The sequence below is a fragment of the Bombus vosnesenskii genome, unplaced genomic scaffold (genome assembly GCF_011952255.1).
Source record: "Bombus vosnesenskii isolate JDL3184/JDL3185 unplaced genomic scaffold, Bvos_JDL3184-5_v1.1 scf7180000013579, whole genome shotgun sequence".
NCBI lineage: Eukaryota > Metazoa > Arthropoda > Insecta > Hymenoptera > Apidae > Bombus > Bombus vosnesenskii.
Genome location: NW_022883131.1, coordinates 271820 through 292502, shown reverse-complemented (window position 1 = coordinate 292502; position 20683 = coordinate 271820). Strand labels below are relative to the sequence as shown.

General features: G+C 30.6%; 5 protein-coding genes across 7 annotated transcripts; 2 read left to right on the top strand and 3 right to left on the bottom strand.

The window, feature by feature from the left end:
* Positions 1-767: 767 nt before the first annotated feature.
* On the top strand, positions 768-9827 carry LOC117238672 (E3 ubiquitin-protein ligase COP1-like). 2 transcript variants are annotated; one of them, XM_033503776.1, is made up of 8 exons: positions 768-911; positions 1279-1394; positions 6318-6481; positions 6579-6753; positions 6832-7156; positions 7211-7479; positions 7561-7739; positions 7816-9827. In XM_033503776.1, exons 1-8 carry the CDS (start codon positions 828-830, stop codon positions 8040-8042), a joined length of 1539 nt encoding a protein of 512 aa, XP_033359667.1. In that variant the 5' UTR covers positions 768-827; the 3' UTR covers positions 8043-9827. The 2 variants fall into 2 exon arrangements, with proteins under 2 accessions (XP_033359667.1, XP_033359666.1); XM_033503775.1 differs by lacking the exons at positions 6318-6481; positions 6579-6753; positions 6832-7156; ... (1 more) ...; positions 7561-7739; positions 7816-9827 and adding an exon at positions 1948-4806.
* On the bottom strand, positions 9136-13382 carry LOC117238674 (mediator of RNA polymerase II transcription subunit 28-like). Its single transcript, XM_033503778.1, has 4 exons — positions 12970-13382; positions 12502-12856; positions 12261-12439; positions 9136-10496 (listed from the first exon to the last, which is right to left on the bottom strand). Exons 1-4 carry the CDS (start codon positions 13027-13029, stop codon positions 10278-10280), a joined length of 813 nt encoding a protein of 270 aa, XP_033359669.1. The 5' UTR covers positions 13030-13382; the 3' UTR covers positions 9136-10277.
* A 312-nt stretch (positions 13383-13694) lies between these two features.
* On the bottom strand, positions 13695-15613 carry LOC117238673. The gene is made up of 4 exons (XM_033503777.1): positions 15267-15613; positions 14674-15048; positions 14399-14611; positions 13695-14326 (listed from the first exon to the last, which is right to left on the bottom strand). The coding sequence occupies exons 1-4, from the start codon at positions 15575-15577 to the stop codon at positions 13810-13812; spliced, it is 1416 nt and encodes a 471-aa protein (XP_033359668.1). The 5' UTR covers positions 15578-15613; the 3' UTR covers positions 13695-13809.
* Positions 15614-16321: 708 nt separating this feature from the next.
* LOC117238641 (TGF-beta-activated kinase 1 and MAP3K7-binding protein 1-like) lies at positions 16322-18448 on the top strand. Of its 2 annotated transcripts, none has more exons than XM_033503720.1 (7): positions 16322-16423; positions 16494-16573; positions 16647-16884; positions 16978-17110; positions 17183-17423; positions 17501-17757; positions 17822-18448. In XM_033503720.1, exons 1-7 carry the CDS (start codon positions 16392-16394, stop codon positions 18269-18271), a joined length of 1431 nt encoding a protein of 476 aa, XP_033359611.1. In that variant the 5' UTR covers positions 16322-16391; the 3' UTR covers positions 18272-18448. The 2 variants fall into 2 exon arrangements, with proteins under 2 accessions (XP_033359611.1, XP_033359612.1); XM_033503721.1 differs by having other exon boundaries at positions 16374-16423; positions 16499-16573.
* A 122-nt stretch (positions 18449-18570) lies between these two features.
* On the bottom strand, positions 18571-20664 carry LOC117238642 (4-hydroxybutyrate coenzyme A transferase-like). Its single transcript, XM_033503722.1, has 6 exons — positions 20335-20664; positions 20084-20236; positions 19765-20004; positions 19288-19692; positions 18935-19201; positions 18571-18794 (listed from the first exon to the last, which is right to left on the bottom strand). Exons 1-6 carry the CDS (start codon positions 20501-20503, stop codon positions 18604-18606), a joined length of 1425 nt encoding a protein of 474 aa, XP_033359613.1. The 5' UTR covers positions 20504-20664; the 3' UTR covers positions 18571-18603.
* Positions 20665-20683: the final 19 nt, after the last annotated feature.

The following is a 20683-nucleotide window of genomic DNA, read 5'->3' as shown; positions in this document are numbered from 1 at the left end:
TGGAAATTTTTGCTATATAAAAAATGAGTAAAGATAATGTAATATATCTGTTTTAAATAATAGTGCTGATTGCAAGACTTTATCTACTGAATAACAAGAAGTTGTTTGTCCTAATATTTCAATAATACTTATTACATTTTGTCTTCAATTATATGTATATAGTTAGTAATTTGCATTACACGATAAGTAGAAAGCTTATTTTGTAAATCCACGCGGGATTTAATAATTTAAATAAATGTATATACAAATGTTTATTACAAATGTTTAATAATATAACTTTAAAAATGCAAAAAATCGTATAATGCACATAATATGCAAAAATATATAAATATCCGAAATAAAATACTCATAATATTTAGTACATGAAATAAATCCTCATTTTTTTAGTTCGTAAAAATATGAACTTGAATAAAATTAAGGATATATATCTGATAATTAAATTATACAAAATATCTAATTTAACATTAATTGTTCGATAGCTCAAAAAGAAGAAGAAAAAAAAACATTTTGCTATGCAATAGAATTGCAGATTGTTTCTTGGAAACAGAAATCGCTTGGCTATTTTATCTTTTAGCGGAGCAAACTTTTAGGTGAGATGACTAAACGGAAGTTGGTGTCGCCACACGAGAATGCTACACGAGGCATTAGAGTCGCGAATCTATAACATAAGTGACCAAGATATCTATATAGATATCGTATCTTTCTAGCACAGTGTGTACACGTTCATGCATACACATACATTCGCATATGTACACACAGATATATATATATATATATATATAGTCATACGTATATATATCACACCTAAGTGCTCTCTTGAACAAATTATGGCATTGTCTCTTATCAGGGGTAAGGGTCTACAATACGGAAATTCGCAGTTACGTTTCTTATCTTGCATTTCGAACATGAAGGTAATTATAATGTTATTTATTCCTTAATCGAATAGTATTCGTTGCTATTATTTCATTAGATAAGTGATATGTGTCTATTTTACGAAGAAATTGCCGAAACGAGGAATTTTCAGTTTGGTATTCAACATCGTAGAAGGAGAAGTGGGAGAAATACTTGATTGAGATATACAAGTTATTAATAGTTTTATTGAAAAATGTATTATAAATTTTCTCCTTTCGCTTTTTTCTTTTCTTATCGAAAGAAAACTTTCCGAGAGGAGAACGAATGAATTTGTTTTGTGAGGCTATGATTCGATATATGTACTGTGTCGTATTCTAAGGTTTCTATACTTCGATACTTAATTTCTGATATCTAAATTTCCAACAGAAAGGATTGGTGCTCGGTCTATACGAAGCAGAAGATGAAAACAACGTTTCATTGACTCCCACAGCGGCTAAATATGATGAACTAGTTAATGGAAAACTGCAAAAACATATTTTGTTGTAAGTTGAAAATTTTATTAACGATCTGTAACATATTTTGTACCGTAATCAGATCTTTTTGTATCACATATTTATGTAAAAATCTATGTTAATATTCTTTTTACTAAACATATTTTTTTTTCATATAATATGTGAAACCAGATCATAGATGTGTGTCCATAATTCAGGTATAAGTACCGTATACCTAAGATTGAACCACTTTCCTTCAAATCAAGCAAGTACTTTTATCAATTCATGATAAATCAAATGTAAATAGTAAATGACATTGATTTATGATAAGTGACCATGCAAAGTATAGTTTTACATATTATTATTTCTATAGTTTTGTTTTGCATATCATATGGATTAACATTAATGAATATTAAATCTTTTATTCATAGTTCCAGCCTGAAACAATTGTCATAATGCTGCCTGAGCTTTTATATATAATATTCAGAATTGCTTTTCCTTTGTTCTTTTGAAAAGTTTACATAAAGTATTTTCTTTTAACAAAATTGAATTTAAATGAAATTTATGTCTTATGAGCTCACTGGCATTATTTTCATTGTTTCAGGAGAGACTAGACTGAGAGACGATATTGTACGCATGATATGAAGCAAAACTCGCTGCACAGAAGGAGTTACCAGACACATATTTTGTTATATAAAAAATTTTAACAGTATATTATTTGTAAAGCAATTATTTCTATAGATCGATTATTAATCAAGTAAAATCATCTATTGGAAGAGCTCATACAAAACTTTAAAAAATATGAGATTTAAAAAAGCAGATTAAAATTACCAGATGTATCTGAAAATAATTAAATGTATTCTAAGAAATATTATTCAATTGAGGAAAAAGATGTCAGCTATCAATGATAGTAATTTGGGAAATGATATTCCTGGAAGCAGCGGAGGTATAGGTGAATGTAGTGGTAGAATGAGTAAACAGAATCACTCAGCAAATGTTCTTCATAGAATTAGTGGTACACTTGAAGATAAAAATAATGATTATCTATGTCCTATTTGTCTTGAAGTAATTGATGAAGCTCATATCACACGTTGTGGTCATACATTTTGTTATCGTTGTATAATAAAGTCTTTGGAAGCCAATGGCCGTTGTCCAAAGTGTAGCTATGCGTTAACTCAACAAGATATTTTTCCAAACTTTCTATTACATGAATTAATATCAAAATATAAAACTAGAATTAAGGGCCTTGCTGAATTAGGATCTTCTTATGCAGCTGATGGTAGACACAGAGTAGTAGGTACAGATTTACCTGTACCACCACATGATGGTTTAAGAGATATTATAGCTGCAGAAAGTGCTAATCTAACATTACCAGATGTAAATGTAATGCTAGAAGTACTAACACAAAGAAAACATTTACTGGAAGCAGAAACATGTACAGCACAAAATAAATTGTTACATGAATTTTTGAAGCATCTATTGCAGCAAAAAGAAGAACAAAAGAATCAGTTACAAAAAGAGATAGCATTGATTAAGAAGGATATGGAAGAAGTTGAGAATATTCTAAGAGATGTTCAAAATAAATGTCCTAAAGTAGAAGATTTGAAAAAATCCAGTGAGAATGATACTGCACAGGTATCAGCTATAAGAAAAGAAATGATTGGTCTTATAGATATAATTGATTCAAACATGGTAAAACCAAATGAAAAAGCAAGTGTTGTTGGAAGCGAAACCTTTATTAATCCTACAGGAAGTAAAAAACAAAATGATTATGCAGTAGGATCTACTTTAGCTGTACGTAGAAAGAGGATGCATGCTCATTTTGATGATTTTGTTCAATGCTATTTCGATTCTCGTGCTAAGGAGCTACTCCTTGGGCATAAATCTCACAGTCAAAGTGATTCATGGCAAGGTACTAGTTCAGGACTTGATGTTTTTAGAGAAAACCTTGTTAAATTCTCTAGATATAAAGCATTACGTCCATTAGCGACTTTGAATTATTCGTCAGATATTTTTAATAATTCCACTATTGTTTCAAGCATTGAATTTGATAAAGATAATGAATTTTTTGCTATAGCTGGAGTTACAAAACGTATAAAAGTATTTGATTATAGTGCTGTAATAAGAGACACTGTAGATATACATTATCCCTGTGTTGAAATGGTATCTAGCTCCAAAATATCATGTGTTTCATGGAATTCCTTTCATAAAGGAATGCTAGCATCATCTGATTATGAAGGAATTGTAACAGTATGGGATGCTGCAACTTGTCAGAGAACCAAAACATTTCAAGAACATGAAAAGAGATGTTGGTCTGTTGATTTTAATGATGTAGATACTAAGCTTATAGCATCAGGGTCAGATGATGCTAGAGTGAAGTTATGGTCTTTGAACAATGATCATTCCGTGGCTTCTTTAGAAGCAAAAGCTAATGTGTGTTGTGTAAAATTTAACCCACGTAGTTCATGTCACTTGGCATTTGGATCTGCAGACCATTGTGTCCATTATTATGATTTACGTAATATGAAGGAAGCACTCTGTATTTTTAAAGGCCACCGTAAAGCTGTTTCATATGTTAAATTCATTAACAAAGAAGAAATAGTATCAGCAAGCACGGATTCGCAATTAAAAATGTGGAATATCAATAATCCACATTGTCTACGTTCATTCGTCGGACATGTAAACGAGAAGAATTTTATAGGTCTTACTACCGACGGTGATTATGTAGCATGTGGGTCAGAAAATAATGCACTTTATGTGTACTACAAAGGACTTTCCAAACAATTGTTCTCATATAAATTTGATGCTGTTCGAAGTATATTAGAAATACAAGAAAGAAGAGAAGAAGATCTGAATGAATTTGTGTCTGCAGTTTGTTGGAAACAAATGTCCAATGTTGTGGTAGCTGCAAATTCTCAAGGGACTATTAAAATATTAGAACTAATTTAAAATTAATTATGAGTTCTATGATCTTTAGCAGATATATATATATATATTTTGAAATTTATTCGATTAAGTGCTCAGACACAAATAACAACGAGAAGTGGAAATTTATTCTAAATGTTATAGTAATTTGTTGTAAGCAAAATCGAGAAAACTTCTACATATAGAAATTGTTAGAGACTGACTTATTTGAGAAAGTAATACTCTGAATATCAAGCAGCACAAATACTTTTCTCTCATTATATTTTTATTAAACATATGGGTACTGTCACTTGTATTACACTTATTTAATTGTTTTGCAGTTTAGATATATATTTTAACAATAGACTGAATTTTAATATTAAATAGTTCATATAAATATATTAATGATATACGCGTGCATCTAATAATTTTTATTATAGAAAATGGCCTTCTAAAACATTATATAATTTAGTTATGTTTTATATTTCCTTAAATTAATGTATTTGCACAGTAATTATTAGCACAATTCTAGTGTAATAAAACATTTTTATTAGATGAATTTCATTACCATTATATTATTATTAACCGTATTTTTTCATTTTTTGTTTTTGGCCATAATTAATCTTATATAGTAATAATATTTGTTTATAATTAAATCTTATAAGTTATCTAATATTTAATATAGATTTTTTTAGCTTGATAAATATGATTTATGAATGTTAAATAAAATATAAAATTTCATTATTCTAAACAATTTACGATGTGGAAAATATTTTTGTGACTTGTAATGATATGTAAAAAGGAAAAATATTTTAAATCGCTTATAATAATCGTCACATAAAAATGTAATTTTGATCACATGCAGTGAGATTCTTATAATAAATCTTGCCAAAGTAGCCTAATAGGTTATTAAATTCAGAACAGTAGAAATGTATAAGTTGATATCACAAACATTGTTAATACTATCTGTTCAATTCAATTTAATGTGTGCCAAGAACATCACATCAGTAAGGAAGTAGTAAATGTGCTTGAATTGCATTAAGTTCCTACTATCAGTGTTACAATCACTGTTTTTATATATTAGTATCAGAGCTAAGGAAAGACAGAATTTATGATGAAAAGTAGTAGATTGTTAATATTTTTTAATTATAAAGGCATGTTCATTATTTTAGAAATAAATAAATTATACATAGTTACAATTAATGATAACTTCCACCAAAAATAATACCAATTATTTGATGTAATAATTCTATTGAAGAAAGAAGAAAAATTTATTTTCTATTAAATGTTATTTTACTTAGCTCTGAATAGTATGTTTTAAGTAAATCTATAACATGGCTCATATTTCTAAATATCAATGTGTCAATTTTTAATAGTTTCTTTACAATTTACATAATAATATGTAAGCAAACGATGTTACAAATATGAAACCCCATGGAAAATCTACATACTTAAATCTGTATATATACATAAATGAAGAATCAAATTTTGGTAATAAGAACATAGTGTTACACTGTACTGCATTATATTCGAAGATAATTCTTTACTGTTGTAAATTCTTATTAATATCAAAACACATTGGAAATGATTGTCATGCCTACCATTAATGTATTATGAATGCAAATCAATTGTCTCCACCATAGATCAGAGAATATAGTTGTGAGTTAATACATAGTTATAATATCGTGAAAAATAATTGTAATTTTAATCCAATTAATAATTAGAACGATTATTAGAGACATTAGAATAATTTTAAAGGACTATGTTCTAGGATACACACACACACACACACACTCTTATATATATGTATGTGTATATATATATATACATATATGTAAAGAATAGTATATTTTCAGATTGTATTTTAAAATTGCAGATGCTCTAGCATGTGCTAATAGATGTCCAAGATGCCTAGAATTATTGTAAGAAATAAATTCATGAACTTGTGTCTCAGTATGTCCTTCAAAAATTTTTTTAATTTCATATATACATTGCCCCTCTTGTCTTAATAATATATATTTTATTGGATAAATAATTTTAAATAATATTTCAATACTTGTACCACTTCAGAGCAGGTCCAAAAATTCCCAAAGGTCATGCTAGAATATTTTGGGGTTTGGATGAGAAGGATTACGTTGGAATTGCAGTTGTTGGTCTTGGAAAAAAGAATCTTGGCATTAATCAGCTTGAAGAAATACATGAGGGAAAAGAAAACATACGTATAGCTGCAGCAGGTAAATATTCTTTATATAAAAATCAATGTGTTTACATAGAGTAATAGGAACATCCTTTTTATTATACTTTAATAATAATGTTATAATGCTACATTAGCTGGATGTCGTGCATTGGATGCGGTTGAAATAAAAGACATACATCTAGAAACATTAGGAGATGCTGAGGCTGCAGCAGAAGGAGCTACATTATCAACATGGTTCTATCAAGGCTCAAAAAATAAGGAAAAACAGAAAATTCTTCCAAAAGTTTCATTATATGGTCAAGAAGGAGAGTAAGTAATACATTCTTTCTTTTTCTTTTTATATATTTATTTATATTATGGTAGTGTAAAGAAAATTATTTTTTTAAGGGAACAGTGGCGTATTGGGAGTATTAAAGCTCAGGCTCAAAATTGGGCACGCCATTTAGCGGATACACCAGCCAATTTAATGACACCTACAATATTTTCGGAAGAAGTACAGACACTTCTCACTAAATTAGGAATTACCGTAAAAGTTCATAATAAAGAATGGGCAGAACAGAAAAAGATGGGTTCTTTCCTTAGCGTATCTCACGGTAGTTGTGAGCCACCGAAGTTCGTTGAAATTTGCTACAAAGGTGCTGATGATAATTCCCAACCAATTGCGTTTGTTGGAAAAGGTGTTACTTTCGATGCTGGCGGTATCAGTCTTAAGGTAAAGTAATTGTAAATTAATATATTTAATGTAAATAATATTATATAACTTTAGCCTCCAGCTGATATGGACGAAATGCGTGCTGATATGACTGGTGCTGCATGTGTAGTAGCTGCTATTCGAGCTGCTGCTGAACTTAAATTAAAATTGAATCTTATTGGTTTGATACCACTTACTGAAAATTTGCCATCTGGAACTGCAACTAAACCAGGAGATGTTGTAGTTGCAATGAACGGGAAGAGTATTATCGTAGATAACACCGATGCGGAAGGCAGACTTATTCTTGCGGATGCACTTTGTTATGCTCAAGAATTTAATCCAAGGTAACTGTTGCATTAATTAGGAAATATATAACAACTGATACAGTAGTATAGATATTCTTATTAAATACTTTTCATATACAGTTTTATCTTGGATCTTGCAACACTAACTGGTGCAATGAGAATTGCTTTAGGAGGAGCAGCAACTGGAGTTTTCACAAACAATAGTTCACTGTTTGAAAAACTAAGAAATGCAGGCACTCTTACTGGTGATAGAGTATGGAGATTTCCACTTTGGCAGCATTTCACAGATGAAATGACAAGTAAGAAAATAATTCAATTAATCAATATCTTTAACTTTGAAGAGTAATATATCGAATAATATGGTATCAATTGCAGAAAAAGTTAAATCAGCTGATATAAGAAATGTTGCGAGAACGAAAGGTGGTGGTTCATGTACAGCCGCTGCTTTCCTACATGAATTTATCTCGAACAATACACCATGGATGCATTTAGATATTGCAGGAGTAATGGGCCCTGGACCTGATAAGTTACCATATGTACCAGCTGGAATGGCAGGTCGTCCGACCCGCACGCTGATCCAGTTTTTGCAGGCATTGTGTTAAAATTTACAACTATTTTAAGTTGTATGATGCAAGTTTATCTATTTTTATATATACGTATACATATATGTATACACGCATGTATATATATGTATATATAACTTTGTTCTATATATACATACACATATACACAATATTATATATATACATATATTTTATCCACGCTTACCTCCCGTTTGACATTCTGACATTTATACAAAATGACTAAAGTCGATACAACGAATTAAGTACATGCATCGGAATGTACAGAGTTATCCACTTATCTTGGAACCCGCGTTCGTGAGAACATATGAGAATGGTAACAGTGTAACATATACGTTTACTACTACAGTCAAATATCGCTCGCAATCTACAAGCTGTTGCTAGAAGTACTTTAAATTTGACATTACAATAAAGACGGTCGCTGAGAAAGCAAGTGTCGCATTTTTGTCTGACAATTTCATGTCTCTACGCGTCCCCGAAAACTTCGAAGCAAGCAAGCGTATTCGCTTCTGTCCCACATATAATCAATTCTTTTTTTTTTTTTTTTTGGTATGCTGATATTTCTAATTATGCTCATCTGAAATTTAACTGAAATGTAATTTTTTTACTTAAAATTGTATTCATCTGCCATCAGTTTCATCTAACATAAATAACTTCCAATTCAGGCATTGCTGTGAAAGTTTAATTGATTTCTATTTTTTTAAATACTCAGTCTAAATATGAATTCCGTAAGGTGTTTTGTTGTATCTTAATCACTCACTTTATTCTTATATTCGACAGCAGAACAATTAAAAATCAGACAGCGATCGTCTTCTCCTTATTGTAACGCCAAATTTGAAATCCTTCGGCGATTACCAAACCGCATTGTCTCTCGCCTAATTATACTTCTAACAACAGCTCATAGGTGGTGAACAACATTTGATTGTAATAGTAAGTGTATATATATAATGTTGCCATTCTCATATGTTCTCGCGAACGCGGGTCCCAACTTAAGTGAATAACGTTGTATAAGAAAATCGAATCACATGCCATTTATAAAATTCGTAGTCATTGTATTTGTGTACAGAATTATATCTTTACAGTACAGCAATACCTAGTACAAATATGGTGAATCTTCTTTTGTACAGCTCGCTTTATTCTCATTATATAAGGTGTGTTACATTTACTGAAACAATTAAAGACAGTGTCAGTGACTATCAATAAAGGAATAGGAAAGATTTAACAATATCAAAAAAGTCTGATTGTACGACGTCGTATAGAATAGAATACAATATACTAAATTTGTACAAAGTATAGCTTAATATAATAGAGATATATCTATGGGAGGTATATTAAATTTTGGGCAATTTATACTTTATTTGTGTTGCATTTAAAATACATAATTTTGATCAATATCGTGTAAACTGTTACACGTAATTTGTAAGGGTGTTAATAACTATTTGAACTTAATATAATAAAATACAATATGACTTATTGTATGAAAAGTCGTACTTCTAATTTTATGTACATGTAAAATTTATGTTAACGCTTTGACCATTGCAATTTTCTTATGTACAGTTTCTGCTGCTCATCCCCTTGAACAGTTTAAAAGGACATATGTACTGATTATTTTATTTCGTGAATACACCATATGTTCTTTATGTAATTTTCCAGTTATTATTACATAAAGAGAAAATATAAAATACCAAAGTGAAAAATCAGCAATTTACAGAATGAACACAAAATATTTTTCCAGAAATAACTGAATGGTATTATATGTTCATTATTTATACTGATATACGATTTAATAAAACTGGCATTATTTAATTATCATTTTTTAATTAAAATCCTGTTTTTTCTAAATAATTAATTAAGATGCATCACGCATATTTTTTAATGTACATATTTATATAACCATATTATAAAATTGCGTACTAAACATTAACTTAACAAAGCGCTCTGCCCTTTTACTACAGATAGTATAAACCTATATGATCGAAAACAATTTTCTGCGACCGCAATAATTTTAGTTATAGGAACGATATCTTACAATAACAAATTAATTTGTTATAAATATATTCATGTACAAGATGGAGGCTGCTGCTGTGGAGAGGGAAGGGGCGCTGCCGCAGCAGCTGCAACTGCGGCAGCAGCAGCATACGACGACGGGTCCGAAGTATCGAGAAGTGGTGGTGGCGGAGGTAAACTGCCTCCTCCGCCTCGTCCTCTTCCTCGGCCTTTTCCTCGACCCCGACCCCGGCCCCTCCCCCTTCCGCGTCAACTCCGCCTTTCGGGCATTCCTATGTTGCTCGTTGTCTTTTCCAGGAAAGCGAGAGGACCCTGGAGAGCACTACTTCCTACACCTGCGACGGGAAATCCACCCCGTGTACCAGTCACACTTACTCCCCCTTGTGTCATGAACATTCCTTGTTGTCCAACTGAGACCCCAACTCCTTGAAGACCCGATGTGGGAGGTGCACCAGACCCTTGTTGTACCTGCAATTTTACGTCACATATATATTCTATCATTATATTCTTATCAATATACATTTGATATAAACAATTTTTTGAACATAAATTTTATTGTATCATAGAAAATGATGCTAAATAAAAACTAAGCATTTAGGAGGATCAAAGATAGCAGTGAAATGATTAAAAGATGAAAATCTTAGAAATGCTGTACACAAATGAAACACACATGCAATATACTTGAATATGTAAGTCTATAGTGAAATTAAGAGTTCCGATCCTTACAAGCCAGTAGGATGTATTAGGAACAGTAATTAGGGAAATGAAAGAAAGCACAATGTTTTTTGCCATGAATAGAGATTTATTCTGCAAACATCTACTTGCATGTAAAAACATAAGTAAAATGGCATAATCTTTTTTCGCTTTTATGAATAGCTGCAATATTTTAATTCAATACCATGTCTAAACATTATATTAAAAAAGTACATGTCAATTCATAAAATTTTTAAGAATAAATAAAATAAATTTTTTGACATGTAATTTTCATAATTTACTATAAATTAAGTTTTTATGTCTTTCCTTGGTAGCTCTTACATTGATGCAAAATACATGCATACATGTTTACATGCAGAAGATATTCATTGTATTATAAACAAGGAAATTTATAAATATTGAAAAATATGTCAAATTTATAACAATTTTCAATATGTGACATAAATAATTATACTATGTTATATGAAAGAAAATATATAAACAGATGTGTACATATTTGTGGGGTATATAGTTTAATTTTGAATAATTATGAAATGATATACTTTTGAAGTATCACTACCTGTTCCTAATATGTTTAAAGGTAGTAGGGATTATTAGGTGTGCTATTAATGTTAAGCAAAAGTAATATGCTTATTTTTCTTTTATTATTGCCATTATCAGATTTATTATATCAGTTTTTGGCTAAATATTTGTACACATTTTAATAGCAATTATTTTGGCACCATTTTACAACATATTTATGTAAGTGTATCTATTTAGTACTTTCCTTTCTTATAAATGAAATTTATGTTTTTGTAATTTTATATCGCAGCTACTAAAAGCACTTCAAGTTTTTAGTTCTTACATATTACATTTCTGTCGATAGGAATTATATAAGGCACTGATTATATGCAACACTGGTACACGTTGCCTTTGTGCAATAGGACTGAATGGTTTTGTGTCCTGAATAGCTGTTACTTCAAAAAAAAAGGAGCAAAAATAGTTTCTAAAATTCTGATAAGTATTTCAATCACAAAAAGATTACTTTATAATTTAATCTATTTATATACATTTTATCATTCACACACACATGCATACACACAGATACATACAATCATCCAACATTAATATTCATTCAGTTTTAAATTGTAACAAATAATATAGAAATCTAGTAATAATAAATATACCATTTTGAAATGAGAACATTACAGTGAGTATAAATAAGCTTGTGATATACGTGTATGTGTAACTGCAATACTTTGTATAAACAAATTCAATAATTTACAGTATTGATAATGTTTGAATTCTTTTTACAACTAAAGTGAGACAGATCTTAAAGACTGATGATTTAAGATGTAACTTCTAACTATAACTGCTACAGCAAAAGTAGCTTTCTGTAAATATACAATTTTCGCTGCCGCACATTTTTTCTTTCTAAATTGCATGTGATATTTTAAAAAAAATTTTTCAACGCTAATTTTAGACAGCTGCCTGAATACAGGAGTTTCAGCTTTGCTCGTAACGGTATTACTTAAATACCTGTTGCTGATGAAGTTGTTGCTGTTGCATTTGATGTTGTTGTAGATGTTGCAACTGTTGTTGTTGCTGTTGGAGTTGCTGCTGATGCTGTAATATTTGCTGTTGTTGTTGCATCGTTGCATTTCCACCTCCATTGGCACTTTGTTGGTTCTGTCCAGTTTGAGTACCATTTGGTAAACCTAAAGTGCGTTAAAATTATTTACTATATTATCATTCCTTAACATTTTTTTATGATTCTTACCATTAGGTGCTGGACCTTGAGCTGGAGACTTTGCCCAGCCTTGTAGATCTGCTAATAAATTCTGCCATACTGTAATTTTTTCATAATGCTTTTTTATGAGATCTTCTTTACGTGCTAATTCTAGTCTAAGATCATTGATATCTTCTTTTATTACTAATTCTGGTTTCAATGCAGACAACAAAAATCGTTTCTGCAGAAAGAAAGCTTCCATCTGTCTTGCCAGATCTATAAATCTTAGCGTGACTTGTTCAACTTCACTACGTGCTTCTTCCTTATCCACAGTCAAACCACCTGACACTCCAATTCCATTGTTTCCTAACCCTTCGTCTTTCGTTATTAATATACCCAAACATTGCTGCAAAGTGTATTTTATGTTAAAACAAAACAAATGAAAGAAAAAACAAATCTGTAATTTTGCCAAAATATCGTTTTAAAAAATTATATTAAAACATACTACTTATATCATACCTGAAATGCTTCCTCAAATTCGTCGATGAGATTACCGTTACCGTTAGTGGGTGTCGCCATTATACTCGTAGTACTTATATATAAATATAATTTATTGTCAATTATAATTAATTAATTTTTAGGGTACGTCCATTATAAATATTTGAAATATGTACAATTAAGAAGTCCACGATAGATATGCACATGTGTCAAGCAAATAAATATAATAATAGAACTCCATAATTAAATAAAATTTCACGCACAACTGTTAATAAATATTACATTCGGCACAGAAAGTTCTTGATAATTTTTTCAATTTTAAATCGAAATAGTGAGAATAACGAAACATGTTACTAAATTTGTCGATCACTCATCTTATGCACTTGTTTACCGTGTATTTACATCTACCACGTTAGTCAATGCAAGTTAAAGTAACATTTCAAGTACGCGATAATCGATATATCTCGATTTCGATCATCAGTAATTTCATTACATATTATATTTTTCACTTTTTTATAAGTATTTTATTGGTTATCGATGGTTAGCTATATTTATCAATAAATTTACAACATCGGTTTTGCATAAATTTAGTTGAAAAATACAAACAATAAAAACCTATTTTATGTATATATAAATAATATTACACAAACATAAATTTATGAATGACTTTCATTTTTTAATTAATAAAAAATTTTATGTTTAACAGCTTTTGTTAAATATGAAATTTTGGTGATTACACATTGCATTATTAAAAAATAATTATCACTATTATTATTATTTACATGTGTGTAGTAGTTATACATTATATTAGATATCAATATTTTACAACAAATTGTTATAAAAAATTGTATATGGTAAACTTTAGAAACGTATTAGGTCAGATTCTTCAAACTCTATTAAGTCTGGCATATCAGGTTCTGGAGGTCTTTTGTACCATGGGTCTTCCAATTCCCACAAGTCAGGATGTAAGTGTTCCCTACCTGGTGGTGGCCCACATTGTGGGCAAGGTGGATAAGTTTGAACATCAAAGAATTTTTCTAATTGTTCTGGCTCAAAGGGTTCATATTGATAAGGTCTTTGTTGTCTAGGAATAGGAGAAATTTGAGCTTTTATTCTAGATGGACGAGGCATAGCCATGCCACCTTCATCTTCTTCCCAAGAGATATCTCTCTCTTGGTAAATTTCTTCTTCAAAAGGAATATCTAAATCTAATTCATCTGACATATGTTCTGCTGCTGCCATTCTTTCAAATTCTTCTTCCATTCTTTTAGCTGCTTCTCTTGCTTCCATGTCAGCTTTAAATTTTTGCATATATTCACGCGCAGCAATAATATCTGGGTGATCGATAGTATATTCAAGGTCCTCTAACTCAGGGACTCTATAGAAATACCATTATTAGGTGTAATAGCTATAAGAGTTTTATTTAACTGTGCTCTATTTGAAATATTACCGTATAATCTTTTTTTGTGGAGTGGGTTGATGTACAGGGGATATACGAGTAGAATCAAGAACAGTGGTGGGACGACTTTCATCTTCAAGATGAAGAGCATTTCCACCAACATTTGCAACTGCAATAACAAAATCTCTTCTAGCTTGTTGTAATTCTGTTAGTCTATTTTGTACCGCTGCAGATTCAGCAGCATCTTGTTCATCAAGAGTTTCACTATCAATGATGAAATATGTCATGTTATCATTATCAGAAGGAAAAGAATTTTATGAAATCACCTGATCACTTGAATCGAACGATTAGCCACTTGTGATACTATTTTTGATTCAGGATCCACAGGTGGTTGTGATATATTAACAATGGTAGTACGATCTTCGCTCACTATTCCAGGAGGTATCACAATATTACTAATTATTCCTTCACCAATTGGATCAGCCTGAATTATATCAGCATTCATCATTTTAGCTAATTCAGTAGTTTTTCTAGGTAGAGCTTTTGCAGGTAATCTTGGTGTCTTTGGAGTTTTTATGGGAGAAGGTAAACGACTGGCTACAGTTTCAAATTCTCTTCTAGATGGTGAGACTCCTCTTCGAGGAGTTGTAGCTGGTGTTATACGCTGAGTCTTTCTACCTGGTGTTCTTTCCCTGCCCATCCTAATTTGAAGTAATTTTATACATAATAATTTTATACATTAAATATATGGTAATGGAAATTGCAGAATTAGTTAATTCATTTTTTGTTATATTATTTAATATTTTATGAAACAAATATGATATGAGAAACATAATTCAAATTAAAGAGAGAGGAACTTGTTATCCATCTGACAAATATCATGTTGTTTGTTACAATCAAATTTAACTATCATCGCGACCTGGCATCACCTCCTATTGGTGCAGGTGTCCTTTTAGGTGTTCGAACTGATGTAACTGATTCTTGCTTACGTTCATATTCTTCTTTAAATTTCTGAGCATGTTTTACTCTAGCTAGCATTGCTTTAGTCATTCCTGGTTTACTGAAGTCTACTTTTTTTGGCTCAGGTCTAACCATCCGCCTGCGTACTTTGAATGAGTCTCTTTGGTGTCTGGATGCTGCATCTTCCCTTAGTTCGATATCTCTTACAAGTGATGCAGTTCTGGCCTGACGAAGTTGTTCAGTTTTTGTTAACTGAGGCCGTCGACTCATTTTCTCCTTTATAAATTAAAAGTAAAAAATATTAAATATTAATATTAATATCACATTCGTTGTACTTTTTGTACAACGAAAAACACAGAAAAATATTTCCGTTAGAATACTCCGTGTGCAATAACCTGTTGAATAATTTATTTCCTTCTGTTAATAAATGTTACTTTGGTTGATATTTTGAAAAGCGCCTTTTACATCTTCATACTACCAAGTATTTTGTAAGACTAGTAATCGTGATTCATTACGATGCGATTAAAAATTGTCACATATTCAATGTCGATTAATTTAATTGTTTATTAATTACTAAAATTTTTACTATTAATTGGTCGAGACGTCATATAATTTGGCAGGTAGGATAAAAGTTCGTAATAAGAGTTGCTTTTGTTTTTTATGGTATATTCCTGTTGTCTAAAAAACTAAAACTTTTACAAAATACAAAATAATACATATTCGTCTGTGATAATACATAGGAAATAAAAGATAAACTTATCGGAATATGAAGGAAAAGAAAAAATTGAAATAATCCATTTCGTAAGGCAATAATAAAATTTTATGTGCACATATACATATAATTTTATTTAATAACTTGTATGTACATTATATAAATGTGTCGTTATATTAGACGCATATATATATATATATAGAAAGAGAGAGAGAGAGAGAAAGAGAGATAACCATGGATTAACTAATATAGATAATAAAAGCTTTAAATAAAATATAGTAATTGAAGAATAATAGAAGTATTGCCTTCTGAAATATTTGATTTAAATTAATTTAATCGATCGTTGTGGATTTTTCGATATATTTAGTCGATATGAATCGATATGCAGTCGATATGTTAGAAACGTAAGTCCACATGTATATCAATTGAAATTTTTGTTGAAGTTACTTCATCTTCTTTAACAATGCCAACTAGGGCAGAACGCCCTAATTTGATACCTTTTCAGGATACTCAGTATAGTTGGACGGATGATTTGCCAGTATGTAAACAATCTGGTGTGTAAAAGTTCAATAACATAACCTAGAAACGGTCTTGTTTGATGTTTATACCTTCCAAATATTTTATTAGGTGTAGGATTTTCTACGAATATAATTTATCGTGAGGATGGGTATAGACAGGAGGAACATCCATTTGAAGATCGTAGCTTTCACTGTCGCTATGACGATTCAACGTTCCTTTATGGAGTATTTGATGGGCATGAAGGCACAAAAGTTGCAAATTTTGCTATGCAGCGAATGGCTGCAGAGATATTACTTGGACAATTAAATGGTAAATCAACAGATGAAGAAGTTAAAGAGGTTCTTAGGTAATAAAGTAAAGTATAGCTGTGATGAAGATTGTAAGTTATGGCTATTACATTTTTGTAAGAAAAGTAAAGTTGTGGAATATATTAATATAGACAGGCGTTTATAGCTGTGGAAAGAGGATATTTAGATTCTATTGGAGACCTTTTGGCTGAAAGGACCAGTTTGCAATTTGATATACCCGATGGATTAAACTCCTATGAAACTTATCAAAAGTTTCCGCATTTGGTTGGTTAAGTATATTATATTATACGAATTTTGAAAATATCAAATATTGTTTACAGCTTAAGATTTTATTAGGTTGATAAGTTAAATGCTTTAAATTGTGAGCTATCAGCAGGAACTAGTGCAGTTGTAGCTCTTATATATCGTGGAAAATTATATGTTGCTAATGTTGGCGACAGTAGAGCTTTATTATGCAAAACAGATGCTAATCAAGTGTTAAGAGTTGTACAACTAAGTGTAGATCATGACTTAAGGAATGAAGATGAATTGTTAAGATTGTCTCATTTAGAATTGGATATTGATTCTATAAGGCAAGGTAATTTTTAAAAACCATATTTAATTTCAATATAATTCTTCAATTTTTGGGGTATTTAATAATAATTTATGTTAAAGGATCTCGTATTGGAAATCAGGAAACTACACGTTGTCTTGGGAACTATCTTGTCAAAGGGGGGTACAGAGAATTTGAAGAATTAGCATCTGCCACAGCAGAACCTGTCATTGCAGAACCAGAAATTCATGGTGGCATAGAACTTGATGACTCCTGTAAATTTTTATTGCTTATGTCTCGTGGTCTATATAAATCATTAGAGGAAGTAACTGGAGTTGATCAAGTTAATATAAAATTAATTAATTTTGCAGTTCAAGAGGTGTGAAATAATTATTGATCATACATACAGTAATATATTTTTATTCTCACAAAATAAATTTCAGTTTCAGGTACAGTCCACTTTAACAGGTGTTGCTCAAGCTGTTGTAGATAAAGTTGTAAGAATTCATCATGACATTAATATGAGTAATTTACAAAGTACAGTAACAACTGGTAAACGAGATGATATAACTCTTCTCGTACGAAATTTTAATTTCCCGCTTCCTCATGCATTGAAAAGTCCAACTAATCAATCAGTCAGATTTAACCCAATTGTAGAATCTGCTCAGATTACAACAATGCTAGAGAACGAGTATTCAAGTACAAGCGTTACAGAAGAAAATTCCGATTTTTCAACAACTGAAACTTCATCAACATCAGATATGTATCCTTCTGGTGCAAAATCGACAAACAAAAACTCTAGAATTAAGCCTTATGTTAATTTTTCTGAATACTATGAAAATGTTGAAAAGAGACGGCGAGAAGGAACATTACCAGAAGGTATCAATTTTTGAGAAATATTAAGTGTGCGCTATATCTATAAATTAAAAAATCACATTTATATGTATATATATATACGTAAATATTACTTTGTCTTTTAAATAAGAATTAGAAATAAATAAATTATTTATTCAAATTGTATGTGTATAACGAGTGATTCGTAAAAACAAATTTCATGATAACAATTATAAGTCTTTGTTGCTCATTTCATTTTTTTTCTATGCAAAAAAGACATTCACGAAAAAATTTTGTAACACAAACATTAAGGTAAAAAACCTTTTCTATGTGCAATGAGCATTAAATGGTATTACAAAATTTTATAAGCTATATAATTTTTACATATAAATTATAAATATTTCGTTGGATTAGATTTAAGTCTTTCAAACGCAGCTTTTTCGAGACATTCTCTATGATCAGGATGAGCAATTTGAATCAATGCATTTGCTCTTTGACGTAACGTTTTACCAAAAAGATTTGCTATACCATGCTCAGTAACTATGTAGTGTGCATGTGCTCTCGTTACCACGATACCACCTCCTATGAAACAGATTTCGATCGTATTTACATGATGACGATATGACTCTTTTGTATTTACAAACTATTATATTAAACAATCATTTTAGTCTAAATAAATGATTGTTTTTCATAAATGGTTGATATAAAATTCGTTTTCATACCAAGTTTGATTACTGGCTGAATTTTACTTTCTCCTTTACTTGTTACTGAAGGGAACGCAATTATGGCTTTTCCTCGACCATCCTGGCCCAATGCCGCACCTCGAGTAAAATCAAGTTGGCCACCAAATCCAGAGTACATTTTACAACCTAAACTATCTGAACATATTTGACCAGTAATATCCATTTCTATACAAGAATTAATAGCTGTCATTTTAGGTTGTTGTAATATTACTCGAGGATCGTTTACGTAATTAATTGCAAGCATTTCTACATAAACGCATAAATACTTTGTTATTTGCAAAATTAAGAAATTTGTATATATTAATAATTTAAAAAAATGACGAGGTACACACCTACAAATGGATTGTTATGTAAGAAGTCATATACTCTTTTCGTACCAATTGCCAGAGAACTGACCGTACGTCCTCTATGCTTTATTTTCATTTTGTTTGAAATATTTCCTCGTTCTGCTAAATCTACCATTGTATCACCAAGTATTTCTGTATGCACTCCCAAGTCTTTATGATTACCAAGAGAACAGAGAATAGCATCAGGTATGTTACCAATCCCAAGTTGTAAGGTTGCTCCATCATCTATTAACCTTTGTGCAATTATCTTGCCAATTTCTTGCTCAATCTCATTTGGTGGAGTACTAGCTACGCATGGTAAAGGACAGTCATATTTGACAGCCCAATCAATATGACTAGAATGAATAGCAGTATCCCCAAATGATCTTGGCATATGTTCATTAACTTGAGCTGAATGAAGGAAAAAGAAATTTTTATTGTTATTTAAATGTAGCAGTTATCTATTGCCAAATGCTTACTAACCAATAATAACTTTGGCTGAACTAATCGCAGCACGCGTACAATCCACGCTTACACCTAAAGAACAAAAACCACGAGCATCTGGGACACTGACTTGAATTAATGCAACATCTGGAATAATTCTCTTCTCGTAAAAAAGTTTTGGTACTTCGTGAAGAAATATTGGAATATAATCTGCTCTGCCTTCATTAACAGCCTCTCTAAGATTAGCACTGATGTAAAAGCTTACAGATCTAAAATGTTCTGAAAGATAATTATATTTTTATGAACATAATAGAGTGTAGCGATTATGTCTAATATTTTAAGTTATAAAATACTGCACTCTCAAATTCAGGACTTCCAAATGGTGCATCACCCTCAAGACCCATATGTATTAATCGTACTCCACGTAAATTATTGCAAACACCATGTTCAGTCATAGCACGTATTAATTCATTAGGCGTTGCTGCACCTCCTTGTATAAAAACAAGATGTTCTGAAATAACATGAATTTAATGTATGTCTAGTCATAAAATAATATTTATATAAACCTGTTTAAGTATGGAAGAAAGATAATCATACAATATTAAATACCTGAATTGATAATTTTCACTGCATCTTCTACGCAAACCCATCGTGGACATCGTTTTAAAGGTTGTAAAGGTTCTCGTATATGCCTCACGCCACACATATTAAAGGGTTTTGTCGGTAAAATTTTGTTAAATGTTGACTCCAAATTTCGACGAAAATTAAGTCCAAACATTTTGATAAAAGAAAATATATGAGACGTCAAAAAATATATAAACGATTAAAATTTGCTAAAGCTTGTTGATGCAGTAGAGTATATACGGCAATTACGTCGAAATTTGGATGACACATAATCTAAAGAATTTCTTTAATCTTAAATGTCAGTTTACGTCAAATCACATTAGATCCGTTACCA